We start from the raw sequence: 12,862 nt of genomic DNA on the forward strand, positions 1-12,862 counted from the left end.
AAGCTTTTAAAGTTAACAGATAAAATTGTGACTTTCAGTATGGTTAGTCTTGGGCTACTGCAGCCTTTTGTCTAGTACCAAGCATTGTCTGTCATTAGCATGGGAATCATGTGAATTATGGTCCTGAATAGATATTCTTATTAGTAGGGTGACCCCATGAAAGAAGGAACACTTTCACCATCATTCACTCTTATCACTGGCTTGCCAGAGGTGTGCTGATACTACAGTTTAGACGTCTCTCTGAACTGCAAATAGTCCCACCCTTCCTTCAGAGTGCAGGCACTGTACTTACCACCTCTAGGACACAAGTCTTGCTTATCAGTTTCCCTGTATCCCTTTACAGATGTTACCCTTCTCATACTCCAACGGTTTGTCAAGTCCCAAAAACCAGTTGCCTCCACTCCTATCTAACATGCTCACACATACTTATTGGATGTCTAAGCCCCTTACACATGAAACCTCCTTAACTCTCCTCCCTCCAACTTTCCCTAGAGTGACCTCTACCCTGCCTTTGCTCCACTACAGATTTATACACTCTCCAAGCCATCCTATTTTGCTTCATCCTTTCTAAATGCCCAAACCACCCCTCCTAAGCCCTCTGTATAATAATTTTAGTAACCCCACATCTCCTAATGTCCAAGCTATGAATTCTCTGCACAATATTCACACCACACATTGTCCTCATACACACCTCCACTGCTTCAGCCTCCTTGCTGCAATATTCACAACCCATGCTTCATACTCATAGAGGAGTGTTGGTACAATTATAATTTCATTCATTAGCCTTTTTGCCTCTATGGATAACTTTCATCTCCACAGATGCCTCATTGCACCACCCACCTTTTCTCCTGCATCAATGACTCATGAAATCGTAATGACATGATTGCACACAAACCATACCATGGGCGGGTTTCTCCTGCATCAATTTTATGGTTTACCTCGTCTTTCGTAGATCTGTCTGGCGACAAGTCCACTCCCAAATATCTGATGTGGCATGCAAAGAGTACGTAACCTTTATTCGGCGCATGTACACACCCTTATTTACAGGCTATCTCCCCCAACCAGCGAACCAGGTTGCTAAGAGTTGATGATGGGGCCCCGTCGTTCAACTAGTGACCAGGTTCTAGCCAATAAGAAGATGGTTTTGGCAATCGCAGAGGTTATGTGGGTACCGCTCTCCTGTCTGCCCTTGTCATTCCCATTCTAGAGCTGGTTGAAGCACGGTCTGCTATCTTGTGGCTTCTATTTCTGCCTTGCTTACCGTGGAGTGCACTATACTTATCACTGTACATAGTGTACATATTGCTGTTCTAAATTGGTGAAGGATAATATAAGTCTAAACTTTTTCTGCTGTGTTTATTTTGCTCCCATTACACCCGGGATAACAGGCCATTTGGATTCCTGGGTTGTAATATGGGGGCCTGTCCGGGAGCCGAACCCGGGACCTCTCGCACATTGTGCCCAAAGATCAGCTCAAACGGACTATACCCTGTAGACTCTTGCACCGTCTCTCGTACTGAGAACAGCAACAAAGGTAGTGATTCATCCCAGTCTGTAGGAAAGTGCATGCAAAAAGTTCTCATCATTGTTTTTAATGTCTGATGGAATCTTTCCAAGGCGCCTTGGGACTGAGGATGATAGGCAGTGGATAAGTTGTGGATTATCCCTAGCCTAGTTAATGCTTCCCTAAATGCTTTGGCAGTGAAGTTAGTACCTTGATCACTTTGAATACTTTTAGGAATGCCAAAACAAGAAATGAATTTGGTTTAAGCTTTGAGAATAGCTTTAGTGTTAATACTACGCATGAGAATTGCTTCAGGATATCTGGTTACTTTATCCATAATCGTAAATAAATATTGATTTCCAGACTTTGACCTAGGTAGTGGACCTACACAATTATAATTAAATCTGCAAAAGGTTCTCCATCAGCAGGTATAGGTTGGAGAGGTGCAGGTTTAGTGGAATGTCCAGGTTTACCTACTTGCTGACATTCTCGGCAACACCTAATATGATTCTTCACATCTTTCTTTAATTTTGGCCAATAAAATTCTTTTGTGATTCTATACAAGGTTTTTGTAATTCCTAAGTGACCTCCTAATGAAGTATTATGAGCTATATTTAATATTTGAGGTCTAAACTTGGTTGGAACCACTAACCTGTCATACAATTGCCGGCCCTCTATCTCCTTACCAGTCTCAGTGCAGATCAAATAATTGTTTTTAACTTCATACTTGACCAGATGGCCCAAAGAGGATTTACCCATGGCTGCCTGAAAAGCGAATTTTAAAGAAGGGTCCTTTCGTTGTTCCTCCCGGAAGGACAGTCCCTCGGGCATGGAAACAGAGACATCTGGCAATCCTGCAACCTGGGAATAGGAAGGCTTGATCGGGGTCTGTTCACTTGATTTATGAGGCTCCGGCCGGTGTGCCTCATAAAACAACGTGGCTATTCCGAGATCGGAGTCGTCCAAGGATAGGTCAGCATTCCCTCCAGACAACCCTTGGGATGTTGCCCGAGTTATGGCCAACACCGGAGAAGAATTAATCATTATATGTTCAGGACATGAACTAACAGTAGTAATGTTATTACCCAGTAATAACATGGCATCTTTCATGGGGAATCCTTTTGAGACACCTACAGTCAAGTACCCAGTGTAATATTTGCACTGTACATAAATTTTATGCAAAGGAACAGAATATATAGCTCCTCCAAATGCTTCCAATAAAACAGAGGAATTCAAAGAAGTATTCTCTGAAAGGGGTAATATTCCTTCTCTTACAAGTGAGCAATATGCTCCAGTATCTCTAAAGGTCTTTACTTTAGTTGTTTCTGAGTTTTCCTGAAGGGAAATAAGGCTCTTGCAATAATAAGGGGCCATACCTTTTTCTACTTCTCTAGGGGACATGTTACTAGGGATATTAGAGATTTTCCCAATGGGTTGGGGTTTATGGGGGCAGTTGGGACGGATGTGACCTACTTTGTTGCAGAGGAAGCAGACGACAGGCTTGCCCTTTACTCCCTGCTGACGTTGCAAATGGTGTCGTTCTGGCTGGTGTCTCTGGATACTGTTGTCGAGATGCACCATGAGTAGTTTGCCTCTCCGCAGGTGGACCATATGTTGAGAAGCGTGGCTCACCAGGTGACTTAGTTGGCTGACATTGACGTTCTCCCTCCGGCTGGCACTTCATTCTCCAAGGTCGACGATCTCTGCTCATGCCAGGCCGTTGAAAAGAGAGATGGGACCGCTCGGACAAGGAGCGGTTAGTTTCGAAGGTATCAGCCAACCTGGCTGCCTCCAATGCAGTGGTTAAGTCACGATCCTGCAGAAAGACTCGAACCTCTGGTCCCACAGACTTCAGCAGGTTATCAATCAGAATAAGCTGTACCAGCTCCTCAAAGGTAGAGACACCACTTGCTTTATACCAGCTGGTAAAAGCTTTGGTTTGCTGTCTTACAAAATCCACGAGGGATTGACCAAGCTGCCGCCTGCTTAGTTTAAAAAGTTTTTTGTATTTGGCTGGGATACATGTATATGCTCCCAACACTGTGGTCTTCACTACTTGATAATCAGAAAATTCAGCGTCATTTAATACTGACGTAAATTCCTGTGCCTTACCCAATAATGCTGTATGAACCAACGATGCCCAATGCTGTTCCGGCCACCTCAAGGCTCGAGCCTGATTTTTGAAGCTTTCGAAAAATTGCTCTGGTTCGGCCTCATTGAAGCGGGGAACAAGCTGTTCTGCTTTTTGTAAACTAAAATCATTTACAGAATGCGAAAACTGCCTCCTTTCTCTTTCCCTATCAAATTCTTCCCTTGCGAATGCTCTCTGTTCCCTAGTTTGCTCAAGATTGATTTTTGCCAGCTCAAGTGCCAACGACGCTGATTCACCCTGAGACAACCCAGCTGCACTATACTGACCATTTTGCTCCGTAGGTGTATCATCTTCCTCCTGCGAGAACATAGTAGTTTTTGCCCTAGCTCCCGTAGAGGGAGGAGTCTGATGTGCCATCTCTTCTTCTATAAGTTTGTCAGCAATCAGTGAACGCATTTGCGCAGCTGTGAGAGTGCGTTTGTATTTAATGCCAATGGAACGAGCAATTTGCCAACAACGCTGTAGGGACAATTTAGGTAGGTTATGCAAAGTATATGCCGACACCAGACGTCTGACTCGTCTAGGTGGCATAAGTTATTCGCTATGCACAGTACGATTGCAGAATACCCCAACGTAACATGTTAATTTGCAGAACACGCTTAGCTATGCACAGTACGATTGCAGAATACGCATACAAGCAAAGCCGACTGCAAAATTCTCCACACCGAACAGGCTAGTAACAACTGACACGCAAAATTTGTAAAGCAATGCCAGACAGCTACACTGTTCTATAAGATTGACCGTAGCGAAGCGAGCACACCGAACAAGCTAGTAGCGAGCTGTTGAACGATCACACAATAGCAAGGCTGACCATAACAAAGCAACTGACATGCAAAATTTGTAAAGCAATGCCAGACAGCAAGCTGCACAATGTTCCTGCTACGAGCTTCACCCTAAGCTCAACCGTTTCTCTAAGTCCAGCTCCAGCTCTCGGACAGGCTACCCATATTACAACCCAGGAATCCAAATGGCCTGTTATCCCGGGTGTAATGGGAGCAAAATAAACACAGCAGAAAAAGTTTAGACTTATATTATCCTTCACCAATTTAGAACAGCAATATGTACACAATGTACGGTGATAAGTATAGTGCACTCCACTTTTCTCATACTCCCTTCTTCCAATCTGATATCCAATCTTTCATTACCTAAATCATTTGATACCCTCATCAACTTACTCTTTTCTATGTTCTCTTTTAATTTCCTTCTTTTACACTCCCTCCCAAATTCATCCACCAACATTTACAGCTACTCTTCAAAATCTCTCAAAAGCAAAAACCAACTGACAGCTACCATTTTGTATTAGATTCTGCATATTTTAATCACACACCACTCCCCAACTCCCTAACATTCGCTTCTTTTACAACCCATTCCATCAATATGTTAACCCTTTCAGGGTCCAGAGGCCAAATTTCAAAGGGTGCACCAGTGTCCAAGAATTTTCAAAAAATAATTTTGTTATTTTTTCTTTTGAAATGGTAGAGAATCTTTTTCTGAAGGTAATAAAACAAAAAAGTACGAAATTTGCTGGAAAATTGATGAAATTGTGCTCTCGCGAATTTTGATGTGTCAGCGATATTTACGCATCAGCGATTTTGCCGAATTTGACTCCCATTTTAGGCCAATTACATTATTCCAGTCGACCAAATTCTTAGCTATTTCACTAGTATTACTTCTATTCTATTGATTGAGCACAAGAAATTGCCAAGTGAACTGTTTCAACTACAAAATAAAGTGATCAGAAATTGGTAATTTGACCAATTTAATGCAAAGTTCAAAATACTGCATTTTCAAAATAGGGTCCAGAATAAACAATGCAGGCATTCCTGCCACTAAACTAACATTTCTTCGGGTCATTAATTATGTTTTGAGGCTTTACTAATGAATTCCATTTTGATTTTTAACCCTTTCAGGGTCCGTCCCGTAGATCTACGGCTTTACGTTCAGGGTCCAAACCGTAGATCTACGCCATGAGCTCAGCTCACTCTGATAAACTGTGAGTGGTACATTTGGGCCTAGATATGAGAGAATACATCTATGTGGTATGTGTGCACCACATAAAACAGATCCTGCAACACACTGTGTATAATGAGAGAAAAAAATGAAATCATGATTTTTCGATTAAAACAGCAACTTTGCAGTGTTTTTTCGTATGTTTTTTATAGTTGTATTTGCGATTTCTTGGTCTCATTTGATAGAATGGAAGACATATTACAGAAATAGAGATGATTTTGATTGGTTTTAGCACTGGAAATGGCTTGAAACTGAGCTCAAAGTAGCGGAAATGTTAAATTTTTGCCGATATTCAAGAGTAAACAAACGACCTCACACATCTAATACACGTGAGCTGGTGGGTCTAATATACATTCACAAATATGGTGATGATATTTATACAATTATTACAGTATTGCATAACAGTAAATCTTCTATTTTTTGGTGTGAATAAAAATTCATTATGTGAATAAAAAATCAAAATGGAATTTACTTGTAAAGCCTCAAAACATAACTAATGAACAGAGAAAATGTTAGTTTAGTGCCAGGAATGCCTACATTGTTCATTCTGGACCCTATTTTGAAATTGGAATATTTTGAACTTTGTGTTAAATTGGCCAAATTAACAATTTCCGATCACTTTATTTTGTAGTTGAAACAGTTGACTTGGCGATTTCTTGTGCTCAATCGATAGAATAGAACTAATACTAGTGAAATAGCTAAGAATTTGGTTGATTGGAATAATGTAATTGGCCTAAAATGGGAGTCAAAGTCGGCAAAATCGCCGATTCGTAAATATCGCTGACACATCAAAATTCGCGAGAGCATAATTTCGTCAATTTTCCACCAAATTTCGTACTTTTTGTTTTATTACCTTCACAAAAAGATTCTCTACGATTTCATAAGAAAAAATAACAAATTTTTTTTTTGAAAATTCTTGGACACTGGTGCGTGACTCCAGATTTGGGCCTTGGACCCTGAAAGGGTTAATTAACATAATGAATTTTTATTCAAACCATAAAATAGAAGATTTACTGTTATGCAATATTGTAATAATTGTATAAATAATATCACCACATATGTGAACATATGTTAGACCCACCAGCAGGCGTGTATTAGACGTGTGAGGTCATTTGTTTACTCTTGAACATCGGCAAAAATTTAACATTTCTGCTACTTTGAGCTCAGTTTCAAGCCATTTCCAATACTAAAACCAATCAAAATCATCTCTATTTCTGTAATATATCTTCCATTCTATCAAATGAGACCAAGAAATTGCAAATACAACTTTAAAAAACATATGAAAAAACACTGCAAAATTGCTGTTTTAATCGAAAATTACGGTCTCAGTTTTTTCTCTCATTATGCACTGTGTACTGCAGGATTTGTTTTATATGGTGCACACATACCACATAGATGTATTCTGTCATATCTAGGCCAAAATTTACCGCTCACAGCTTATCAGAATGAGCTGAGCTCATGATGTAGATCTACGGTTTGGACCCTCAACGTAAAGCCGTAGATCTACGGCACGGACCCTCAAAGGGTTAAACAACCATGGTGACATCATGCATCCCTGTCTAAGGCCTACTTTTACTGGAAAATAATATCTCTTTTTGTACATACCCTTAATTTCTTTCAGTAGCCAACCACCTATTTCATAAACCACTGTATGATTGGGGATTGAACTCATGGCTAGTGAGTTTGTGTGCAGTTGTGTCATTATGATTTTATGAGTCGCCTATTTCATACACTTACATCTGCCACATTGGTTCCCTATCCACCCTACCATATGCCTCTTCTAAATCTGTGATTGCAATAAAAATTTCCCTACCTCTATCTATATATTGTTTACTTATATGCTTCAATGTAAACAGTGTACACATCTCCTATCCTACCTAGAGCCTCCCTGTTCATCTGCATTCCTGCTCTCCATCTTGCCCTTAATTCTTTCAGTAATAATTTTGCCATACACTTACCTGGTTTACTCAACAGGCTTATTCCCCTGTAATTTTTATTCTCTCTTATTCCCCCTTTCTATTATACAAAAGAACTGTGCGTGCTCTTTGCCAATCCTTATGTACCTTTCTCTCATTCATGCATTTATTGAACAAAAGTACCAACCATTCCAAATCTATATTCCCACCTGATTTTAACATATCCGTCTTGATCCCATTAATTCCAGCTGCTTTACCCCCTTTCATTCACACACCTGAAGGGTGTTATACCTCCTTGGCCAATGGTTGAAATCACTGCCTCCCTTTCTTCAACTACATTTAACAAATCTTCATAATATTCTTGCCATCTTCCCAATACCTGCAACTCCTCATCTAATAACTCCCCTCATCTGTCTTTAACTGTACTTCTCCATGCTAGTAGCTGATCACGTGTACACATTATCCTCATGTTCACTTTCAGTCTTGCTCTTTTTTCTGTTACATATCATCTGTCACAATTACAGTCATCATTTGATATTTTATAACAGTATGGAGGATAATAGTTTTTGGGACCTGACGAGCTGTTGGAGTAACAGTTTGTGAAGGGATTTGGAAACCGGTTAGCCAGACATGAATCCTGGAAGTGGGACATACAATGCCTGCACTCTGCAAGAGGGGTTAGAGATATTTACTGTTTGAAGGGGCATCTGAACTGTTGTATCTGAGCGCCTCTGGTGAGACAGCGCTAGTATGAATGATGGTGGAAGTGTTTCATTTTTGGGTCACTTTACCTCGGTGGAAGACAGCCAGTGTGTTAAAAAAAAAAATTACACTTAGTTGCTGTATGAAAGCATATCTGCTACCTCTCAGACTGCTACTTACCATGCATTACAAGTAATAGCTTCATGTCTAAGGTTATACTATATCAGTAATGGTTTTCATTGATGAACATATATAGCTTGGAGTAAGGGGCTAGTAACCTCTCCTCCTATATAAATTACTAAATGTAGAAAGAAGAAAAGCTTTGTATGTTCTTTTTTGGGTCACCCTGCCTTGGTGATAGACAGATGATGTGTTAAACAATAATATAATATAGCCTTTCTTATTTCATTAGTAACAAAATTTTCCTATCATTTTTCTGTTGATTGTGTAAATGAAGTGAACACAGGGTGTGCCATAAAACCTCTGATGAAGAGGTATAAGTTTTATATTGATTACATTTGTGGCTATAGTCACTGTACTGCAACTCTATTGCTGCTCCTTGCTGCATATTCAGATACTTTAGGTTATATTTTAGGACATCTATTTTTAATATTTCTCAGTCCTTGTTTTCTTGTCTTTTTTCTTCTTACATCTGTTTTCTACCTGATATTTGTATTGTTTATATGTAGTCTTGCTTTTGCAGTTTTCTGTATTTATTAGTTAAGGTGGTCTTTTCATACAGTCTTTTGAATTATTAGTATTGTATATGGCTAGTGTTTATATCTGCAGGTTAATATGTAGTCCTTCAACACATGAATTTTATCTTATTGAAGCTTTACTAAGATTATACTTTGCAGGAGCCATTGATGTACCGATGCTCACTGTCATGCAGAGTTGTCCGCCAGTTTGAATCTGTCAACTCTGTTCAGCCACTGTGCACTCGCTATGATGTTTTCTGCCCTCTACTACACTTCAGTCTTTCTGATATGCAGTTGCCCATGTTTTTGAGACTGCTTCAGTTAACACTTGCGCTCTACTATGGAGATGTTTCACCTGACACTGAACACCCTGCAGGACTACCTGCTGGAAAAGATGGAGACTTGGGGCTTAATGAAGGTAATCATTGTAGTCACATACTGTTTTTCTTGTATTGTTTATTTCAGCGGATTCTGTTATAATAAGTCATATTAGCTGTGTCATGCAGGAGCCATGCAAGTGCTTTGCACACCGTAATCATGACATGTCATAAATCTGCTTTATCTATAAATACCATATAAGCTGTGATGTTAGTGCTCTTCTGGCAAGGCAGCAAGTGAAGTAATGACAGTGAATGCTTTCCTTCTTTTTTTATTTTGGGTCACTTTATGTTGGTTGGGGATTGCTGATGAGTTAAAATGATCACTTCTCCTATACACAAATCTTGTACTTTCACTCAACTTTTGCTTATTTTCTCTATTTATTTTGTTATATAAATGGACACAGCTGCAACCAGTGTGACATTTTATTGCAGTAACATTTTGCTGTCCAGGAGCTTTACTTTGTCAAGTTCATACAGCTTGACAAAGCTCCTAGAGAACAAAACATTGTTACAGTAAAATGTCACATTAGTTACATCTCTGTTCATTCATTTACCTAACATTTTATCGGCAATTCTGCCGTTATTACTATACGTACATTGGCTTTCCTTTTTGAAATGTTTGTTATACAGTAGTCCCCCTGTATCTGCTGGTGATATGTTCCAAGACCTACCGTGGATACCCAGAACATAGGATAGTAGTGAACCCTATACAGTGGACCCCCACCTTACGATATTATTTCATTCCAGAAGTCTGTTCCAGTGCCGTTACCGACCGAATTTGTTCCCATAAGGAATATTGTGAATTAGATTAGTCCGTTTCAGACCCCCAAAAATACACGTACAAAAGCACTTACAAAAATACACTTACATAATTGGTTGAGTTGGGAGCTGATCATAAGGCGGGGGTCCACTGTATATGTTGTTTTTCATTTACACATACAGTAAACCATTGTATTACACTGTAGTTACGTTCCTGAAAATGCTGTGTTAGATAAGTCTGTGGTAGATAAACTGGGATCCCCAAAGAAAGTCAAACTTTTTTTTAGATCTCCAGATTTTACAAAAAAAAAATGATTATATAATTGTTGCTCACTATTGTGATGTATTATGTTTTCTCTATTGCAACAGAAATAATAGTATTTCTTACCTTAAATTGTGGGTACTGTTGTTTGTTGATGATTGTGAAGAAAGTTATGTTGTGGCTCTACTGGGGTGAGGTGGACGGTTGAGGTTCTGGTACTGAAGTCAATGGTTGTACTGGAGTGTGCATAAATTCTGTAATGGATCTCTGGGTTCTTTTACCCTGAAGTACATTATACAGCTGATGGTAAGGTATCATCAGCTTAGACCCTGTTTCAGAGCACTGCTTCTAGATTTGTCAGGGTCCTCTTCAGTGAAAAAAGTCTAACTTTAAGTGAGTTCAGTTAGTAAGTCAAGTCAGTAAGTCAGACAAGTTAGTAAGTCAGTAAGTCTAATGAGTCAGTCAGATCAGTCCAGTCAGTCAGTCAATTCAGTCGACTTATTAAGTTAATTCAGTTAAGTCATTTCAGTCAAGTCAATTCCATCAAGTCAGTAAGTCATTTAAAAAAAGTCAGTAAGTTAGTCAAGTCAGTAAGTCTTAGTCCAGTCAGTCAGAAAGTCTCAGTCCAGTAAGTCAGTAAATCAGTCATGACAGTAAGTCAAGTCAGTGTAGTCAGCAAGTCAGTCAGCTTATTCAGGTAGTTGTGATCTACGTCTCATTCTTTTCATGAGATGACATCGGGGTTATTCATTACACAAGCCTGGATATTTGCCTCATTCTCTTTAACTGTATGAACTGATGCTTCATTAAGGCCATACATGAGCCTTAGCTATATCCAGTACATGTGAACCACTTTTAAGCTTGTCAAATATGTCAGTTTTCTTCATAACTCCAAGACTTAAATGCTTAAACCATTTCTTGCCACTTTCAACATCGCTTTCATGCCTACTAGGTGCCATGGTTGCTTGGCAGATGCAAGATATAGCAATTAAAATATCAAAACATAATTCGCAAACACAGCTAGCTCCTAGAAGGATTGTACGAGATGCGTATGCACTTACACTGGGAGAGAGGTGGTGGCAGGGGAGGAAGATAGGCCTCCCCTGTAGAGACAGCAGTCTGACTCAGAGCCAGGCAGCCTGAGAGCTGGGGAAATATTTCTTCATCCTGTGGGCGACGCTCCAAATTTTTTCTCCATCTACAAACAGAACTGTGTTAAGTTAATTTTACGAAGTGTTGTATAAAAATATACCACAGTTTTTCAATAGTGTAATAACCAAAAATTTGGAAAATAAACCTGTGTAATATAACAGTCTTCTGTATACCTATAATGAAGTTTAATTGATAAATTATTAACAGTAAGTCAAGAATTATCACTTTTTCACTGATGGGAAGCACTTCACGACTTCTCTTAGGCTTTGAAGAACTACCGTCGTCACTACTTTCATTCTTTGTTGCCATTATTAAACAAAATTAAGGCTTATTTTTGGGCATTGGTAAGCCTTAGATAACTGAAACTGCAGAAACAGAACCCGTGGGTATGGGGGTCGTACTGTATATTATTTTGCTCTTTCCATGTGCATGTTCTTAATACTGCAACATTTATTTTCTTGGGTTTGCTACATACACCACATAAGCATCCCATTACAACACACTATTTATGTAGTTTATTAGCTTCTAAGTAATTATCAGTTGTTTTTACTGCAGCCACCCCTGTGTGGCTGCAGGGGTCATGTCCCATTTCCTGGCCCTGCTTCTCAAGTTGCTGTTTGCCAGATTCACTTCCTCATAGCCTCCTGTCAGTCCAAATGTAGATCTAAGTTGTCACTGCTAGCGCTCTGAATATTTAAAAAAAAAAATGTATATGTATATATCTATTTTTAAATAAAGAGAGCAATTTTCTGTAATAAGACAAAAAAAAAAATAGGATCAGTACTTACTGATGGCAACACAGAATCCTGCTGCTTACCTAAGTGTTGCCGATATACTTTTTATTCTTATTCTTTTTATTTATATAATTTTTATGTTCTGATAATTACAGTTTATAATAGTTCTTGTGATTTTATAGCCAATCTTTGGTCTGACACTAATATTAAATACTGAAAGAGTATTTAAATAGTCACAAACACACTGACAGGTGAGCATTTTCACCTGCCATGGTACCACTCTGTTGTCTAGAAATACAGTGGAACCCTGGTTTTCGTATGCCCCAGCTTGCATGTAAAACCACAGTTATTCTCTATGAATGTATTTTTTGTTAATATTTACTATAAGAAATAATGTAAATCTGTTCCAGACACCCAAACATATTAACAAAGAATACATTTTACGGAGAATAGCTGTGGTTTTAAATGCAAGCTGGGGCATGTGAAAACCAGGGTTCCACTGTGTATACAAAGTATTCATAGGTCCCAGCAATGTTTTAGACATGTTGGAGTATATATGAAATTCCTTGAAGCACAGTGTTAAGACGAGTGTC

At 39.1% G+C, this 12,862-nt stretch overlaps 1 protein-coding gene across 1 annotated transcript in view; it reads left to right on the plus strand.

The window, feature by feature from the left end:
- Vps13B (vacuolar protein sorting 13B) overlaps positions 1-12,862 on the plus strand; it is a 394,231-nt gene that overhangs the window by 42,918 nt on the left and 338,451 nt on the right. The window contains exon 7 of the mRNA XM_070098172.1: positions 9,142-9,400. Within this exon, the coding sequence (XP_069954273.1) occupies positions 9,142-9,400 (259 nt within the window). The remainder of the gene's footprint in view (positions 1-9,141; positions 9,401-12,862) is intronic.

This window comes from Cherax quadricarinatus, chromosome 4 (assembly GCF_038502225.1).
Source record: "Cherax quadricarinatus isolate ZL_2023a chromosome 4, ASM3850222v1, whole genome shotgun sequence".
In the NCBI taxonomy this organism is placed as follows: Eukaryota; Metazoa; Arthropoda; class Malacostraca; order Decapoda; family Parastacidae; genus Cherax; species Cherax quadricarinatus.